Here is a 20,775-nt window from a genome sequence, read left to right on the forward strand (position 1 = left end):
GCTACTGGTCAGTACCCATTTTAAACAAAATGGAAATCCAGTCAGATCATAATTCCTGTGTTCATTAAGGGTAGTACTTTTTGTGTGAATAACTTTTCCCTTTAGGGGAGATGCTTTTGTCAGCAGAATCCGTGAAGACCAAGTTAAAGATCTTTGATCTAGGGAAAGTGTGGATTTGGTATTTAGAGCTAAGGTTTGCACTAGAAAATAGTTATCCTCTGTTCCTGGTACTGTGGCTCTTACTGAGATTGAGTTAACAAGCTCCTAGAGCCACCCCTACCCTCCAGCACTCCTACTTTCAAGATGTGCGAAAAGCTCTGCTCCGTGGAAGGGAAAGGGTCCTGACACACTAGTCAGCCTCCACCTCTTGAATCCCATTGTCGCCTGTGGGCTTCAGTTGTCATTCTCTACTCTGTGGGACGGGACAGGGAGCCAGAGTACCTGATCTGCCTCCCTCACATGGAAGTCTGCCGTGGGCCTTGCCTCTTCCCCTGTCCATGCCAGGGCCACTCTCCACAAGAGATAGTCATTTTATTGGCATCCCCATTTAGTGCCAGCTTTAGAGGCTGCTTTTCTTTTTTTGCCTTGTCAAACTCAACAGCAGTTAGTTTATATTGATTTTAGTAGAACAAATAAAACTACGTAGGTATTCTTATATAGTAAATATTCTTATTTCTAAGGGCATACTAGTTAATCATTTAGGAGTGTCATTTATGGATGGGGAATTGATTTAAACGATCACAATAATAAGCAATATATACATGTGTATTTTATATTATGTTTTTTAATTAAAAATATATATTTGTTTTAATATATTTTTTAAATTTCATTCAGACCTCTACCTCATTACCGAAATGGAAGATTGTATTTTAAACCCATTGGAGATCCAGTCTTTGCCCGAGATTTGTTAACATTTCCAGATAATGTAGAACATTGTGAAACAGGTAAAGGAAATTATGGTGACTTTCTAATACAGATGTTACACTTATGATCCAGATATACAAATTGCTGTCTATGGAAATTTATGTTCTTATTTATTTTATAAGTTATAGTTTTATTAATATTTTAATCTCTTATTTTTTCTTGTTAGAGGAAAGTGTTGAAATAAAATTCTAATGTTACCATTCTTTTTAAGAAAATTTTGTAATGTGTTAATATTTTAATATGATGAAAGAAGTCATAATTTTTAAAATTTATTGAATTTTTTAGTATTTGGTATGCTGTTAGGAGACACCATTATTTTGGATAATTTGGATGCTGCCAATCATTACAGAAAAGAGGTATGTATTTGAATTTTTTTAATTTGTAGCTCTAATTTTAATGCGTATTTTTAAAGTTTAACATATTCGGGTCCTATATAGAAATAATATTATGATGTTCAGATGACTAACCTTGTCAAAACTGATTTAAATCCTACAAATTGTTAAGCAGTATAAAATTGGGCACAATATGTGAATGCTTGAGCCAAGAAACAAATTCAAATGAGACATACTTTTGGGATTTGGAGTTGTCTAAAACTCAAGGCCAGTATTCTACTGTTGATGATGGTGTTGGAAAAAGTGTATTCTCAGATAATGTTGTGGAAATGTAATTTGGTGTAACCCTTATTTGTTAGTTGTTAGGGCTGCTGTGACAAAGTGCCACAGACTAAGTAGCTTAAACAATAGAAGTTGCCTCACAGTGGAGGCTTGAAATCCACATTGGAGGTGTGGTCAGGGTTGATTCTTTGTGAGGGCTGTGAGGCAAGGATTTATTATAGGCCTCTCTCCTTGGTTTGTGGATGGTCATCTTCTCCCTGTGTCTGTTCACATCAATGCCTATGCATGTCCCCTTCTTATAAACATACCACTCGTTAGATTAGGGCCTAACTTTATGACCTCATTTTAACTTGATTACTTCTGTAAAGACACTGTTTTTAAGGTCACATTTGGTGGAACTGAGGGGTTAGGACTTCAACATAGGAATTTTGAGGGACAAAGCTCGACCCATAACACCTTTGAAGGGCAGTTTGCGATATAAATGGTTCAGTTATCCATTGCTGCCTAGCAAACACTGCAAAAATTAATGGCTTTAAACAATAACAGCATATCAGTTGTCACGTTTCTGTGGATGTCTCCAAGTAGTGTTAGCTAGTTGTAGTGTTGGCTAGTTACACTTGGGGTTGTGGGAGCTCCAAAGTGCCTCACACAGCTGGCAGTTGGCGTTGGCTACTTTATGGGAATTCAGCCGAGTCTGGCCAGAGGCTCTGCTGGCACTGTCTACTGGGGTTACTGTTCTCACACACATCCCCTCCCCAGGTGCTGTGGTATAATGTCATTAAGAATTTTTAGAAACTCTTGTCTACCTAAGAGAATCTAGGAAGCAGTACCTTAAATCTGAGGTCTTAACAAAGAGACATCCTTGACTTCATTTGACTCTTAGGATACTTTTTACTGGCAGGGCACTGGGTTTTATCTTAGTGCTGAGGCTTTCTATTTCTTTTTCAAGAACATTTTGGTCACTGCACAGGCTGGAGATGAAAATCACCTCACACATCCAGGATTAGAAATATTGCCTCAAAATTATTTTTATTTCCTTAATTCCTTTATTATTAATTTTCTTGAAATTAGTTCCCACTTTTATTTTATTAATTTCCTTGAAATCAGTTCCCACTTTTGTTTATCTCCCACTTATACTGACTAGTTGATACTGGCTGGGCACTCAGCTGGAGCTGCAAGCTGGTCACTGGATCTCTCCATGTGAGTCTCTACTTGTAACTGCTTAGGCTTTTTCAAATGGCATCTGGGTTTTAAGAAGGGGTGTTCCGAGCGGTAAGACAGAAGCTGCAGGTCTTTCAAGTCCCAGCCGTGGAAAGTATATTTCGTAGGTCAAAATCTGGCCAGCTCAAATCCAAGCAGTATGTGGAGAGGTGGGACTGGACTCTCTCTTCCCCATGGCAGAAGGAGCAAAGAATTTGCAGCCACCTCTATACCATCACAAAGTATTAAAATAATTTATCTTACAGATACACTCCCACAAGTATGTGAAGATATATATAAGAATATCCAAGTATTAAAAGAATTTATAATGGGGAATTTTGGAAATAGTCTTAAATGTCCATCATTTAGGATTGGACAACTCCATTATAGTAATAGTTTATACAGTAAGGTATATGTTGCTGTTACAGGAATATAATAAATTTCTGTGTCCTAACAAGGAAGGTATATATAAAATATATTTTGTTGAAAAGTTGCAAAATTATGTATAAGATGATGCCTTTTTAAAAGAAAATAAGCTTATGGTGGTGAGGGGACAGGCAAAATGGGTGTAGAGGAATGGGAGATACAGACTTCCATTATGGAATGAATAAGTCATGGGAGTAAAAGACAGCATAGGAAATAGAGTCAATTATACTATGATAGCGATGTATGGTGACAAATGGTAGCTCCACTGGTGGTGAGCACAGCATAACCTGTAGAGATGTGGAATCACTATGTTGTACGCCAGAAACTAATATAACATTGTGTGTCACCTATACTCGGAAAAAAAATTTTAACTTAAAAATACATGAGTTTATGTACTTTAAACAAACTGGAAAAATATGTTGTATACTGTTGGATATACTAAGGGTTATCACTTCTCTATTACTTATAAAAAAAAGAAATCTCTGAAGGAGGGTCTTTCAGAGGGTTGTTCTAGAGATTGAATAAAATTAATACATATAAAGCATTAAGCAAAGAGCCTGGAATACGGAAAAATTTCAGTAAAGGAAAGTTCTCTTTGTATCTGAGATCCAGGGGTCTCGAATACACAAGAAGTATTACATTTTATAAGTATAGTGTTAGGAGCTTGGAATTACCAGGTGATAAACATGTATGAAAAACATTATAGGCTTGCAAATTACTCTAACTGAAAATGAGTAAGAATGTTTGCGGTTATGTAAGAGAAGACAGAGGACAGTTTAAACTATGAGCCAGTATCTATAAATAGTATATTGTAGAATCATGGATACCTTAGAGATAATATACTCTCACTTTCTAAATGAGAAACTTTAAGCTCAAAACAAATAATGGATCTGTACGACATCACACCAACTTATGGCAGAACTAGAACCGTCAGAGAAGTTTTTCTTTGGACCCAGTTAAGAAGAAATAAATGTGCCCTGATTTAGGGGAGCTAAATTAGTGAGATTATTGAAAATTATACAACTAATTGGGGAATAGTATTTGGCATCTTCATGAGTGTTTCCATGGGAACCTAATAATGGCTATAATATACTATACTAGAAAACAGTTGTGGATGGAGAAGCTACTATATTCTGGTAGTGATTAGCATATTTGTATGTCCTGAGTATGGGGTAGAAACCATACCCATTAAATGTCATGACAACATGGAATCTATTGGAAGAAGATGAAAAACTTACTAGTGAAAATAGAATTGACAGATTGGATAATAACTAGAAGATTTTACTTAGTTCAGTCAATATTTGGACACTTGACTGTATGAGACACAGTGGATGCTATTACATGTTGAACAACTGGCTCTCCAGTGAGTGGGGGTGTGATTGGACCCTGATTTGTAGCTTTTGCCCATGGTGTAAGTCGTCCTATCACGGTTGATTTCCAGCTGCCTATGTGCGGCCATTGAATGAGGTGTTCAGGAGAGTTGGCTCTCATGACCCAGTAAACACTGGCTCTAGCACACTACCAGGCACAGTACTAGGCACTGAGGTTTATACAGAGATGGACTAGACAACTCAAAGGAAATTCATGCAGAGATTAAAGGGCAATTTCTGGCTATATGTCATTAGGATATGTATCTTAACGTTTGAACTGACAAAAGGGTAAGGTTTCGAAGTGATGGTAGAACTCAGATAAGTAAAACACTAAAGCCAGGTTTTGCTTACAGAACATTTGTCAAACTAATTGAAATTGAGCATCAGTTTTCATTCCTTTGAGAGGCTCAGAGGGTAGGAGACAAATAGAGCCCTTCTTAGGGCTTTAACCAGAGTGGGGAATCTGATAAAAGATCCCTTTCCCAATAAACTGGATCCCCCAAAGGGCTAACTTTAGTGTAATTTGAACAAAGAAACCTGCCGTTTCCATTTCAACTCCTGAGTGCCTCTGGAGACTGCAAGAAAATTACCTCTCTTGAACCTTGGCACTAGGTGGAAAAGGGAATTTTTTCCTAGAGCATTCATCAATATCAATAAATTGGCCTTTGTCTGTTTGCAACCTGCATTCATATTACTTGGGTGGTATGAAAAATTTCAGGGTAAACATTTGGTTTCACATAGCCCTAAGCTGGTGTAGTGTCCTTAGATACCTGATTGGAGGAAACACGATTATCTCTGGAAGAATTCACCTTTATCTTAGACCTAAAATAATTTCCATATTGAACATAAGAGCAAATATTTTTTAAGTATGTTTAATATAATTCAAGAAAAATATTGAAAATGGGAAAAGAACAAGTTGACTTGAAAAAATAGAGATTCTAAAACTAGAAAATATACATAAAAAAATAAGATGCTTGCTGGGAAGGTTAAATAGCTTAAGAGAGAATTAATGAATTGGAAGATAGTTTAGAAAAATTGTCCGGACTACAGCCCAGAGAGAAGGGAAGTAAGAGAAGAAGGACATCGAGAGTCTTGAAGGACAGAATGAGAAAATCTCAAATAGAAAATTTTAAAAAGTCTAATCAGAGTTCCAGAATAGATGGAGAAAAAGATCATAAGGCAGTATCTGAATTACCTAATGGGTGAAAACTTTTTAGAAATGGTGAAAAGGCACCAATCCATAGCTTTAAAAAAGAAGTGTAGGGGCACCTGGATGGCTCAGTTAAGTTGCCAGCTCTTGATTTCAGCTCAGATCATGATCTCAGGGGTCATGGGATTGAGCCTCTCATTGGGCTCCACAGTTTTGCTTGAGGATTCTCTCCCTCAGCCCCTCCATGCCCTCGCTCGCTCTCGCTCTCTCTCTCTCTAAAATAAGTGAATAAATCTTAAAAAAAAAAAAAGAATGTAATAGAGTATACTTGACGAAAGCTGGTACAGTGTTTGTTCCTCATAATTAGTATAGCAAATACTGATCGCTTTGCTTCCTAAATTTTGAATCAAGTCTTGTCATTCTACCAGTTAAGTACTGTTCTAAAGCTTTTCTGAGAAGAGGCTTTTAGGCATGCCTTTTTAACATTGTTTTTGGTATGTTTGTTACTGTTTTCTCTTCCTAAATACTTTCTGCTACTTCAGCCTGTCAACTCCTCAGTTTGTGCCACCCCCTGGTAGTCCCCACAGCAGTTTTGAATAGGTATTCCCAGAGCTGTAGGACTGTTGCTCACTCACTGAATTTGCAAAAGCTGTCATTACCTTTTTTGTCCTAATTGAGTGCTTAGAGGGGTAGAACCATAAGACTGAAGGATACTTTGAGAATTGAAACTGCCCATGATAGTAGTATTTGCAGAATTGTTGTAGAAGGGAGCCAACTCTCCTTTTACTGGAGGCGTGTAGCTCATATTGTCAGTCTGTTAAGAGAATGGACAAGTCTATAAATAAATTTGAGTGTGTATGTTATTTAAGATGGTATCAAATCCTTAAAAACATTGCCCCTGAGTCCTGATAAATGGGTAGTACATGACTCCACTTTGTATTTTTAATATTCACTTCTAGAAAACATATAAATCCAAACCAAAGCTAAAAAAGTAAAGTGTGATTGTTTGTAGTAAAACAAAATTATAGTAAAACAAAAAGATTGATTTCACCAAAGCGTTTACCACAGATATTCTTCGAATAGACATCTTATTGCATTTAAATTTTCTTTTTAAGATTTTATTTTTTAAGTAATCTCTACCCCCAACATGGGTCTCAAACTTAAAACCACAAGATCAGAAGTCCCATGCTTTACTGACTGAGCCAGCCAGGACCCCCTGCGTTTAAATTTTTTAAAAAGTATCCACTTCAGTGGGAAAACATTTGTGAACCTCTGAAATTATATTTAAAGAATAAATACTAGTCATGATTTTATATTACATTTTTTTCATTTACTATTTTTCATTTTTTAAAAATCACGTTTAATATTTTTCCTTTGTAATTCTGAGGCTAACCCCAATATTAGATTGAATTAGGTATTTTTACATATTATTAAATTGTGTTCTTCTTTAATCATTTTTTAATGTATGTGTTCTATTTCACTGTGTAGATGTACCCTAATTTATGTAACTTGGTGAGACATGCAACTTTCATATCTTTTATTAAAACAATATTTTAGTGCACATTGTTCACATTTGTGATTTTTTTTCTTCAGAATAAATTCTTAGAAGTGAATTGCTGGGTCATGCAAAACATTAAGCTTTTTGATGCTTACTACATTTCCTTTGAAATGTGCTGTCCCAGAATAGATTAGTACAAGAAGACCTTTCTCCCTCGCTCTCCCAACATTCAGTGTGGTGTGTGTTAACAATTTGAGTAGTGAAAAGATCTTTCTTGAATTCCACCTCTCTCATTTTACATTTTATTTTTGTCTATTTCCTAGACCTTTTTTGAAAAAGCATTCTTAAAGATCATGAAATACTAAATCCAATGTCTGTCTTTTATTCTCTGACTTCTCTGAAGCATCTAATTCTTCACTAACCCTTCCTACTTCCCATTCCATGACTTAGGCTTTACTACATAATTCTAGTCCTCCCAACTCTGGCATTACTAGCTCTTTTTCTTCTCATAGTTGGAATTATATTAGTATCCTCTAAAGATTCGGCCCGGTGCTTTTCCATCTGTATTCTTCAGTCTCATATTCTCTTTTTGCTCTTCTTTGGTGATCTGGAAAACTTGTGTCTAATAGAAGGGAACTGAGATAATGATGCTGCCTTGATAACTGCCGTGGTTTTCAGAGCACAGAGTTCTCTGGCTTCTCTCTTCCTTCCTCTTATCAATTAAGCCATCAGTTTGTTTCCATTTGCATTGTCCAGTTTAGGCTGACACTTCAGAAGTAATCTAATTCATCTCGCTGCCTCTTGGTTTTTACCCCAATTCATCTTATATTTCACTAGCTTGTTTTGTGAAAATACTAGCATGATCGTGTCATTTCTAATCTCAGAACCCTTAAGTGATTTCCCCTTTCTTAGAACAACTGAGATACATTTTATAGGCTCACTAATTAATATTCATTTGCTTACAATAGGTTGTTAAAATTACACACTGTCCTACACTGCTCACCAGAGATGGAGATCGCATTCGAAGTAACGGAAAGTTTGGGGGCCTTCAGAATAAAGCTCCTCCAATGGATAAACTTCGGGGAATGGTATTTGGAGCTCCAATACCAAAACAGTGCCTGGTCTTAGGGGAACAAATAGGTAGGTTGAATAACTAATTAAATAACAATTTCTCATTTGATTTCAATCCTTTGTCTGGGGCTTGTGTATTGATACTCTAACATGAAAAATTAACCAGTAAAAATAGGAATACAATGTTTTTGTCCAGTACTTTCAACTTTCTTATATCAGGTAGTTTTTAATTATATAGAAGGTAGGTTTTCCTTCTTTTTCATTCTTATCTTGAAATAAAATACTGTCCTTATTGAATAGATTAGTATTTCATCACATCATCATACTTCTTTTTATATTAAAATTGGTAACTATCTAGATTACAACGAAGAGCTTTTTTTAGAGTGCATGACATGTGACCTCCCTCCCCCATTTTCCCTTCTGCAGGCCTGTCCCCTTGTTTCTAATCAGCCAATTTAATGGCCTCTATATCTGTCCTCTGAAGTGCATATACTTTATAGGCTATAACTTAGAGTCTGCTCTTACTTTTTTATAGTTCTAAATGCTTGGGTGTCTACTTTCGTAGCAAGGAAGTAGTCTTTTGTCATTGTTAACTTTAAAAAATTTTTTAACTACTCTAAGCACCTCTTAAAAGTAGAATCATACAGTATTTGTCCTTTTGTGACTGGGTTATTTCACTGAGCATAATGGCTCCCAGGTGCGTCCGTGTCATCGCATATGTCAGAATTTCTTTTCTTTTTAGGCTGAATAATATTCTCTTGTATCTGTATACCATATTTTCTTAACTTTTATTAAAGTATAATATACATACAGAAAAGTGTACTCTTTGTAAACACACAGCTTGGTAGATTTTCACAAAATGAGCACTGTCCCTGTATTAAGGAATAGAACGTGATTAACCCCGCAGAAAGTCTCTCATGCACTCTTCCAGTCCCCACCCAATCCCCTCTTGAAAGGATAACAGCTTCCTTGACTTAAAACAGCATCTCTGTTTTCATACCTTATGTAAATGGAATCATGCAGTGCATACTTTTTTGTGTTATCTGACTTTGTTCATGCAACACTGTGTATGTAGTTGTTTTCATGACAGGATAATTTTCCGTCATATAAATACACTGTAGTTTATTTCTTTATTCTGCTGTTAAGGAACTTGGATTGTGTTCACCTTGGGATTATTACTTCGGCTACTACCAATATTTAAAGTAATAGTTGGGAAAGATGGTGGGAAGAAGATTGTTTTGTGTTCTTTTAAGATGTTCTTTTGTGTGTTCTTTTATGTGTTCAGTCAGGTGCAGCTGTAAGAGGAGACCCAGGAGAGAGGCTCAGAAAAACAAAGTGTAGTATGCTCACAGGTCTTAGAGACAGGAGGCATACCACACCACTGAGGGCCACATAGAAAAAAACACAAATGTGGTGAGGAGGCAGAAGATAAGAGCAAGCAGAGTGCTTAGGCCACAGCTTTTATTGAGGTTTCAATAGGAAGGGCATGACAGGGCAAATAGCTCAGGATTGACTAGTTTGAATAATTTCAGTGGGCTTTGGACTATAGGTATGGTCTGGAGGCAAAGAATGATGATTAAGGCAAAGGAATACTGCTTTTTGGGGTGTACAAGCCAGATAGAAGAGGTTTGGCTCTGTATTGGTTAGTTAGCATGCTGTCTAACTGGCTAGCCCCGTAAGGGGCAGTCTTTACCCAGCCAGAAGGTTTTAAGATGTTAAAACATCATAATATACAGAAAATCAAAATTGTATACAATATAAAGGCTCATACTTCTGCTTATGATGGCAGTGAATGCATGCAAAAATATTCTCTGTAAACAATAAGTGAGCATCTAAAGAAACGGATTATAAAAAATCAGAAAAAACAATTCACTCAGGGCTAGTGAATTGCATAAAAAGCCCCAACCCATATTAGTCTAGCACTACAGGTTATCTCCATGGTTCCCAAGCCAAAAAGAATTATCTGTGAAACTTTAAAAATACACAGCTGTCATACTGACAATTTGCAGTTTCCCTGGGCATCTGAATATTAGTATAACAGTGTGAAGCATTATCTGTAGATCTTTGGGAATAAAACAATTAAAGATTTTTGTGCCCTTGTTGGGTTATCAAATATGTAAAGTTAAGAAATAATGCAAGGATTTCAAAAATACAACAGTTATGTATCCTTCTTGGTAAATATCTTCAAAAATACACTATACACATAGACTAATGAGAACTCATTAGAACTCAAATATTAGGGGCTCCTGGGTGGCTCAGTCGGTTGAGCATCCAACTCTTGATACCTGCTCAGACCATGATCTTAGGGTCCTGAGGTTGAGCCCCTAAGTTGGGCTCTGCACTCAGTAGGGAGTCTGCTTGGGATTCTTTCCCTCTGAATCTCCCCCAGCACGTGCACATTCTCTCTCTCTCTCAAATAATTTTTTTAAAAAACCTCAAATATTTAATGATTTAAAAAATCAAATGAGATCATTCAAGATTATTGATATGTATAAAATACTTTTGGTTGTAAGCAATAGCAACCAGACCTGACCACGTCAAACAAAACAGGAATGTACTGGCAGGAAACTGGAAGAAATCGCAGATTCAAAGATTGTAAACAGCCAAGACAAAATCAAGGATGACTCTGTGACATTCAGCAACCTTGAGTGTCTTGCACCTAGTCGGTTTGCATTTTTTAATGTGCTCAGACTCTACAGTTCCTAAGAGAGCGAAATTCCCTCCTTAATCAGCTGCCCATAGTAATCAGTTGGCCATAGTAAAGATCAGATAAAAGAGAGCTTTGAGAAACTTTCTTGTATATCGTGGGATTGTTTGCAGAGAAAAAGCAAATTTGAACTAGACTGTTGCCACAAAAATTGTCTACTACTGGCACAATTAAAAGCGGAGTGTCTTCTAAGTAATTATTTCTACACAGTGTTTTGCATTGCAGTATTTGATATGAGATACAAGCAAATAAAATCAGAGCGTAAGATGAAAAAATGAGTATGTACATGTTGTAAAATAAGGTGATTAAAAATAAGATCTTGAATAACACATAAATACATGAAATTTTATCACTAGAAAGCAAAGACACTTAGTTTTAAAAAATCTAGTCCCAGTACATATAAAAATTTTGTCATTTGTCATTTGTTGGGTGCTTAATATATATCAGGAAGCATAGAAAAGTTAGATGAAGTGAGTGACAAGAGAAACTATAGGAATTTAATCGACATGCATACTGCCACATGATCAGTAAACTATAAAACAGGAATCTCTTACATAAAGGCTGTGTCTATGACACTTCACTCCTTTATGTTCTTTACAAGGAATCTCCTAAACAAAATACAAAGTGAAATAAAGAATTAACAAAAATGTCATGTAAACATTAAATAGAAGAAATCACCAGTAACAAGTGTTAATGCCAAAGCTCACCTCAAGGCAAAGGCACTAAAAAAGTGCAAAGGTAAATTCATTTCGATAAAAGATGTATTCCACACTACAGGTAAAAAACTTAATAAACTTGATGCAATAAACCAAAATTTTTAAACTTGTAGTAATAGAGATAGAAACATTGTTTTGAAGAACCATTTTTCCATGACAGGTTATTAGTCAAAAACATAAGGAATTATCACCAGTAAGTTGCATTACCAGTACTTTCGTTGGTATTTAGAGAATATGTCACAAAAATTGGTCATAATTTCAAAGGATTTAATTGCTACTCAGCTACAATGAGACTCCAAATTTTAAAAAGCACATTGTGTACATTTTGTACCATAATGTAATGGAACTCTTAAAAATAACTATTCCTTTCCTCCCAAAGTAACTACCCCATAGCGGACATATTTTTTTTTTAAAAAAAAGGTATTTTGTCAAAAAAGTAAAACTTTATGGGGCGCCTGTGTGGCTCAGTCGTTAAGCGTCTGCCTTCGGCTCAGGGCGTGATCCCAGCGTTCTGGGATCAAGCCCCACATCAGGCTCCTCTGCTGGGAGCCTGCTTCTTCCTCTCCCACTCCCCCTGCTTGTGTTCCCTCTCTCGCTGGCTGTCTCTCTCTCTGTCAAATAAATAAAATCTTTAAAAAAAAAAAAAAAAGAAAAAGAAAAACTAATTGACCATCAAGTATTACATTTAGGAGACATGAAGACAGCTGAGATAAAATACCAAATCTATAAGCTGAATGCTTTTATTTGTAAATGAGTAAGCAAATAAACTAATTGAAGTCAAATGGCAGGGAAAAATACATTTCAAGAGCTAGTACAACCAGGGGCGCCTGGGTGGCACAGCAGTTAAGTGTCTGCCTTCGGCTCAGGGCGTGATCCCGGCGTTATGGGATTGAGCCCCACATCAGGCTCCTCCGCTATGAGCCTGCTTCTTCCTCTCCCACTCCCCCTGCTTGTGTTCCCTCTCTTGCTGGCTGTCTCTATCTCTGTCGAATAAATAAATAAAATCTTTAAAAAAAAAAAAGAAAGAAATAGTACAACCAAATGAATTAGAAAAAAGAAAAACCTTGTACTGAATATATAATTCCTAGAGATGGTCTTTGGGCAAGAACAAATGCAAGAGGAATGTAGGCTCAGAGGGTCTATTCAGACAGAGATTTCTTAGATTTCTATAATATTATAAATACATTTAGCGTCTCCAAATAAAATGGACTAAATTATAGAAAATTGCAAACAAAATTGCTTTAAATAAGGGAGAAAACTTAACATAGACCATTACCTGAGGAAGTGTTCAAAAAGTTCATCCTTTGAGTTTTTTAAGTAAATTTTAAATATAAATTGTTGCATAATATAAATATGGAGAATACCCAGATCATCTAATGAAATAGAATAGTAGAGAAAAAGAAAACTAATATTACCACTCTTCAGCTGTGTTCAGGAAGTTCTTGCCACAGTTAAATAGAAATGAGTTTTATTTTGCCCCACATAACGTCCATAGCTGACTTCTTTCTTTCCAGTCTGTACTCTAGTGTTCTACTTCAGAAAGAACTTCCTTGATGACCCTGTCTGAAATTAGAAGAGTTTTTTGATATAGAACTACTAAAGTGAGCAAAGAAAATATTTTATAGTTAATTTTTTTAAGTTTGCATAAAATTTTAAAGCACTGTGAAGAAAATAAAAAGGCAAATGACAAACTAGGAGAAAATTGCAGCATATGGTAGACATAGGTGTTATAGCCCTACTATTAAAACAACCTTTAAAAATCAAGGAAAAAAAGCAAAGATTATAGAAAAATAGAGGATATAAATAAGCAATGTCAGGGGAATAATAGTTCATAGTTGAAGGCTTACTTATGTATTGGATACTTTGTTAAACTTGTCACTGGAATGATTTCATTTACTGCTGCTCTCCTCATTTGATAGATGAGGATGTTGAGGCTCAAAAAGGTTAGAGAACTTTCCCAAGTTTAGAACAATATATGTGTTCATTTACACGGCGAAATGAAAGAGTAGAAAGAGAATTGTTTTGTTTTTGGATTACATAATTAAGGTAATTTCCTTCTCCATTATCCTTTTCTATGTATTTTTCCAGATCTAACTCAACAGTGTGTGTCAATTTTTATAATCAGAAAAGGTTCTAATTGTTTTTAATACTCCTGTTCTTTGAACCTTTAATTGATCTTCTGGGGAGCATGCTTAAATATAAAAACCATCCGACATACAGACAAGACTTTTTTTTTTTTACTCAGATGAATATTGTAAATAGCACTGTTTTTCAGGCTAAACATCAGAAGTGTTAAATGCTTTAATTGAATTTAGAATCTGGGAAATGCCTGTTACAATGTTGAAAGTGGTTAGAACATATAAATGCAGATATCATATATGCTAAAATTTAAACCTGCAAGCTTTGTGGAATGAAAAACAAAAAGAAAGTAAGGTGATTTTTTCCCCCAATATTCCTTTTCTATATTATTCCAAGTTTTTTATAGAAATCTTATGGTAGAATTACTTCTTAACAAAAAGTATTAAAATAACTCTGGGCATTGTAGAAGCCAAGATATGAAAGAAGAAAGAGTTGTTAATAGCAACTGAAGAAAGGAAAATCCTTTTAAAATAACCAATAATTAGTTAATATATATCTTATTACTGTGACATCATCAAACTCATTAACACTTTTATTATGTCCATATATTCCAAATATGTATTATTATATGTGGCCAGTTTAGGGATTATTATACCATGCTTAATTCATCCTACTTAATCTCTCAGTTATTACTATCCATTTATTTTGTTGTTGTTGTTAAGTAAAACCATTCTTAGTGTTTTTAGAAGTAGTGACTAGGATTATTTAAGTGCTATAGTTTTCAGGGCAAGGATATTTTGTTTTGTTCTATTATGGAAATAAAGCAGTAACAATGAGCTCCTATGGACTTATCATCTAGCCACTCTTAATCCATTCATAATCTTGACTCACAACTTGCCTCTGGCCTCCTCTCCCCAGGTGGATCATTTTGGAATAAATCAGAGGTTCTAGTATATTTTCCCTTTTTTCCTCCTCTTAGTCATAAGTGCTTATTAGGTTTTTGCCTAATAAAGTTCTTAGAATCATGTAGAACATAAGAGTTTGAAGAGACCTAAATATTTAGTAAAGTCTGCCTACCCATCTAACTGCTTGAATCTTCTAGTAGTAAAAAAGCTGCTTCTGCCTTCTAAGCAAACCTTAAATACCGCCTAATCAGCCCTTCAGATATACTTTCAATTCCTTTATATTCTTTTTAGTAGCTTTGCGTACGTGGTCATTTGTCAGGATATATTGAAATAATCTCTTTCTTTAGTATGTATCATACAGAAATTAATGCATTGTATTCGAGCTTTCTTCCCTTTATAGGAATTAATTTTTTAAAGTATTTTTCTTTTTTCACAGTAAAGCTTCATGTTTTCCCCAGGTAATTGAAATTTTCAGACAACATATAAATGATTCAAAATCGTTTACAAACAGGGGCGCCTGGGTGGCGCAGTCGTTAAGCATCTGCCTTCAGCTCAGGGCGTGATCCCAGCGTTCTGGGATCGAGCCCCACATCAGGCTCCTCCGCTAGGAGCCTGCTTCTTCCTCTCCCACTCCCCCTGTTTGTGTTCCCTCTCTCTCTGTCTCTGTCAAATAAATAAAATCTTTTTTAAAAAATCGTTTACAGTTACACGCAACTAATGAATCATCGAGCTTTACATCGGAAACCGGGGATGTACTATATGGTGACTAACATAATGTAATAAAAAATCATTTAAAAAAAATCATTTACAAACAAAATTAATTGTGAATTTTGAATTTTTCTCTTTGACAAAATTCTATTATATGAGTTAAGAAAGACTTTTATAGACACCATGGTAAATAGAAGTTACATTTCATGTACAAAAAATTGGGGGTTAATAGGGCATATTAAGTTAAGCTGCTAAAGGGTGCCTGGCTCGCTCAGTTGGTAGATATAAGTCTTGATTTCAGGGTCGTGAGTTTGAGCCCCACGTTGGGCATAGAGATTACTTTAAAAAAACAAAACAAAACTGTCTTATTCATAAAATATGAACCTACTGTTAGTGCTGCATTTAATGAGAAATACTTAACATTCCATCTTTCTACTTATAAATAACAGGACCACTGTCTACTAAAGTACTTGAATATACTAATTTCTTGAGTATTTAAAGGTGAAAGAACCTCATGACTAACTTATTAAGAAATAGGATATCAGACTCATCACTATAGAGAACAAACTGATGGTTACCAGAGGTAAAGGGAATGGGCAGATGGGTTAAATAGTGATGGGGATTAAGGAAGGCACTTGGGATGAGCACTGGTGTTGTCTGTAGGTGTTGAATTACTATATTACATCCAAAACTAGTATTACACTGTATGTTAACTGGAATTTAAATAACAACTAAAAAAAATATATAGGATATTAAGCCCTAATGGCCTAAAGTTTTTGTGTATTGTCTTCTGAAGAAAGGTAGCATCATTGATATACAGATTTGGACCTAATTTTATAACTCATTCACATACAAAGTAAGTATTGTTTTGCATTGTTTTACTGTGTAAAAATGCACTTCCTTATGTGAAGAATAAACTGTGAAGTAAGAAAACATTACATTAATATAAAATTAGACGTACTTCATCAGACTAGAAAACTAACCTATTTTCTAGATACCTTTAAAAGTTCTCAAAAAGTCATAAAGAATTAAGGATCATAAGGACCTTGTCATTGCTCAGTTACATATAGGATTTGTATTTAAATATATGAATATATTCATGAGCATACACAGCTGTACATGAGTGTGGATTTGCTTGCTTATCAGAATGCTAGTTGTCTTTTCCAAACCCTGTTCTTGATCCTTAAAAATTGTAGATTTCATCTTATATCTCATGTTCTATCTAACGTACTCAGACTCTTAAATAATTTCTTCCACAGTTTTATGTGTAAACTATGTACGTTAAATATCTGGTGTTTGTATGCCCTTTTCCATGCATATCGATCATCTTTGTGTGTGACCAGAGTGTCCAGAGGACCACATAGTGAAATTTGAGTAAAAATTGATAGTAACATTTGAGTAAAATCTTGAGCCAAGAGGCAAAATGGAGGGTATTATGAGGGCTTTTATACATTTAGAATGTAACTGTTTAAAACTGTATAAGGCGTTCTTGTCCTTGACTAATTTGCTGACCCCTGAATTAGAGTACAGTCACTGCATTTAATATTTAGTGTCTGACAAATCAGGCAAAAAATAGTCTCAAACGTGAATACTATAGTACATTTTTAGACAGTAGTTTATAGAAAGTTAAGCTTTTTGAAAATTAAGTATTTTATCAAGAGTGCATTTTTGAAAGCTCTGTTTAAGGTAATGGTCATATCTGTTGGAAGTAGTGATTTTCTAGCAGTACTAATATTTTTAAATTTTTTTTTAAGTAATCTCTCTGCCCAACATGGGGCTTGAACTCATGACCCCGAGATCAAGAATCGCATGCTCCACCAACTGAACTGAACAAGGCGCCTCTAACAGTACTATATTTAATGCGTTTGCCACCCCCCTCAACTTGTCTTGTGGAATTACATTGAATAATGAGTATCAAACAAAATGTAAACATTGAGAGAGGGATCCCATTCACAGAGCACTTTTACGTAGAAAACTTTTTCCTGACACAAATTAAAGTCAAGCAGTTGAAGAAAATTAAAATTCAGCAAGCACTGGTTTTGTACTGGGGTCTAAACTGCATTTTTATTTTGTCTGTTTACACTGAACAAAGTCTTGTGGTTTTAAAGGTAGTTCCCATATGTACTGTCATGCCCAGTGTTGCTAATTCTTCTTTCCTCAAACATTGACTTGATACCGTAACAGTCATTTTAATCAGACATCTTTGGTTTCTTTGCAGATCTTCTTCAACAGTATCGTACTTCTGTGAACAAGTTGAACAGTGTGATCGAGGACCTTAACCGTCAGTTAGAGTACCTTCACACTCCTGATATGAAGAAGAAAAAACAAGAACTTGATGAACAAGAGAAAAATCTGAAACTAATTGAGCAAAAACTAGGTTTGTGCTTGCTTTTTATTACTTCTTTCTCTGCATGAAGACAAATATTTATGATTAGAGTTAAACTACAAGAAGAAAGAATGTGAATGCTCCATGACTTAAGTCGATACTCTTGTCCTCCGAGTCATCTGATAAATGGTTGTAAGCTGTTTATTTAACAGGAGTATTAGGAAGCATTCTCAGTATTATTAGTTCATTTTCTATAAATTAAGATGGATTTGCTTTCTTATAGTAATCCCAGTCTTTTAAAAGTTCATTTTCTACATTTTCTGTCTTTACAGGTATGACTCCCACACGTAAGTGTAATGACTCATTGCGCCATCCAGCAAAGGTTGAAATGACAGATTGTCCAATTCCTCCTAAAAGAATGAGAAGAGAAGCTTCAAGACAAAATAGGTGAGTTTATTGTGACCTCAGAGTTATCTTTGGGTAGTTTATCAAAGCTCTTGAGTCATCATACTTAAAAACCAGCATGGGGGCACCTGGGTGGCTCTGTCATTTGAGCGTCTGACTCTTGATTTCTGCTCGGGTTGTGATCTCAGGTTCGTGGATTGAGCCCCACATCAGGCTCCACACTGAATGTGGAGCCTATTTGGGATTCTCTCTCTGCTTTTCCCTGTGCTCCTTCCTATTCACACACTCTCTCTCTCTAAAAAAATAATAATAAAATAAACTTCTTAATAAATAAAAATAAAAGCCAAGAATTTATTTCTGATTTCCCCTTTGAGCCAGAATTAGGGGTTTGGTTTTGTTTTGTTTTGTTTTGTTTGAAAAAACTAAATGATGAGTAATGAAGATAAGACGAATTTATTATATTCTCCTAGGATATTCCAGTTTTGTAAATGATTTTTCTAATTATTTGGAAATGTTTATCATTTATGTTTTGTTCAAAATCAGTGTTTAAAAAAAATCAGTGTTAAGATTTAAATTGCTTTTCTGTTGTTTGGCTTACCTTGCAAATATACGACATTCTGCTTCATAAGATCAGCAGCTTGCTAAGTTAGAATATACAAAACCATTTGTTAGTTATTTAAAAATCACATATACTAGTTGGTTTGGGAAATCAGATACCATTTACATAGCACACCAAAATCCCAGCAAAGTTATCTGCAGCCTAACTCAATGGTAAGAAAGCTGTTCTTTTGGGGCACCTGGGTGGCTCAGTCGGTTAAGCCTTTGGCTCAGGTCATGATCCTGGAGTCCCAGGATTTCTGGGATCAAGCCCTGCATCAGGCTCCCCGCTCGGCAGGGAGTCTGCTTCTCCCTTTGACCGTCACCCTTCTCATGCTCTTTTTCTCCCTCTCTCAAATAAAATCTTAAAAAAAAAAAAACAAAACTGTCCTTTCTCGATTAGATGTTAGTAAGGCCATCCTATAGGAAGATACCATGGTACTGGGGTTTCTTGTACATTATTTCAAAAGGTTTAAATATGGACTCTGCCTGAAAAAGTGTCTCATATTGACCTTAGAGAAGTTTTTTTGAGACTGTGGTGTTTGGAATTGGTATTCCATGCCCTATCCATCTACATAGTCTATATTTATTCAATAATTACTTGAATGCTCATTTTGTGTTATGTGTTGCTGGGTGAGTAAAAGTGGTGTGGTTCTTACCTCTTAATGGGGCTCTACAGTCCTGTGCAGAAGGACAATTCCAAAAAGTACACATTTTCCTGTGTACAAAATAATGTTAAGTTCTATGAAAGAAAAAAGGAAGAAATGATATAAAATGGTGGGAAAACTACACTGGTTGTCAGGAAAGATGCATTTTAGCAGAGAACTAAAGGATGAGAAGCTACCAGCCAAATAGTTGGTTTCAGTCAGAGGGGGAAAAAATGGATATGAAAGCTTTGAGAAAGAAGCAAGTATGGCATGTTTGAGTAACTGAAAAGATGCTTGTGTGGCTGAGGCATGGGAGGGGAGAGAAACAAGAATGTTTGGAGAGGTAGGCAGAAGCCACATTATCTGCACTCTCAAAGGAGAAATCTGTGTTGCAAAAAATTGTGAGGTAAACTTCTTTATCTCATTGATATCTCTTGAGTACCTAATATTGTGTGCAAGTAGGGGGGGAGTGTCTTGAAACAGCTGCCTTTAAAGTAAATTAGGGAGGAGAGCTACTGAAATGATAATGAGATTATAAGAATACGGTAGTCATCAATATGAAAGAGGTGTTTCCACCGAGGTTATATGAATGATGTGTATTTATTATGGGTGCATAATATATAGAAACTATTAAGCTGACCACTGAAAGTGTGTTGGAGCAGTACAGAATCAGAAAGAATATTTGCAATGGATTTAAACACCTTTAATTTTTACAAATCATGAGTTCAAAATGATGCAAAGGAGTCCTTACTGATGATCATTGGCAGTTGCTAGTGCACCAGCTCATTATCATAAAAATTGATATATCCATATAGTAAAGACACATTCTTTTTTTTTAGATGTATTTTTTTAATAATTTTTTATTACGTTAGTCACCATACAGTACATCCTTAGTTTTAATCTCAACACCCTGAGATCATGACCTGACCTGAAACCAAGAGTCAGACACTTAACTGACCACACCACCCAGGCACCCCCTTTCTTTTTGTTTTTGTTTTTTTTAAAGATATGTTCTTACTTAAATGAACTGTTTTTCAGGGTAACCAAATAATTGAAGAAAGTTCTTTGTGCGTGTGTGTGTGTGTGTGTGTGTGTGTGTGTGTGGAAGCATAAGGGTAGTATCTAGTGATTCATCAGTTGCATATAACACCCAGTGCTCCTTATATCAAGTGCCCTCTTTAATGTCCATCACCCAATTACCCCATCCCCTCAGCAACCCTCAGTTTGTTCCCTGTAGTTTTTTGTTTTAAGATTTTATTTATTTATGAGAGTGAACACAGAGGAAGAGGGAGAAGCAGGCTCCTTGCTGAGCAAAGAACCTGATGCAGGACTCAGTCCCAGGACCCTGGGATTGTGGCCTGAGCTGAAGGCAGCCGCTTAACCGACTGAGCCACCCAGGTGCCCCTGTTCCCTGTAGTTAAGAGTCTCTTCT

General features: G+C 35.6%; 1 protein-coding gene across 1 annotated transcript in view; it reads left to right on the forward strand.

Annotated features, from left to right (window-relative positions):
* Positions 1–20,775, forward strand: part of SMCHD1 (structural maintenance of chromosomes flexible hinge domain containing 1) — a 160,941-nt gene that overhangs the window by 120,131 nt on the left and 20,035 nt on the right. The window contains exons 44-48 of the mRNA XM_040632687.1: positions 835–944; positions 1,210–1,280; positions 8,151–8,322; positions 17,587–17,745; positions 18,027–18,141. Coding sequence (XP_040488621.1) covers positions 835–944; positions 1,210–1,280; positions 8,151–8,322; positions 17,587–17,745; positions 18,027–18,141 — 627 coding nt within the window. The remainder of the gene's footprint in view (positions 1–834; positions 945–1,209; positions 1,281–8,150; positions 8,323–17,586; positions 17,746–18,026; positions 18,142–20,775) is intronic.

This window comes from Ursus maritimus, unplaced genomic scaffold, assembly GCF_017311325.1.
Source record: "Ursus maritimus isolate PB19 unplaced genomic scaffold, ASM1731132v1 scaffold_18, whole genome shotgun sequence".
NCBI lineage: Eukaryota > Metazoa > Chordata > Mammalia > Carnivora > Ursidae > Ursus > Ursus maritimus.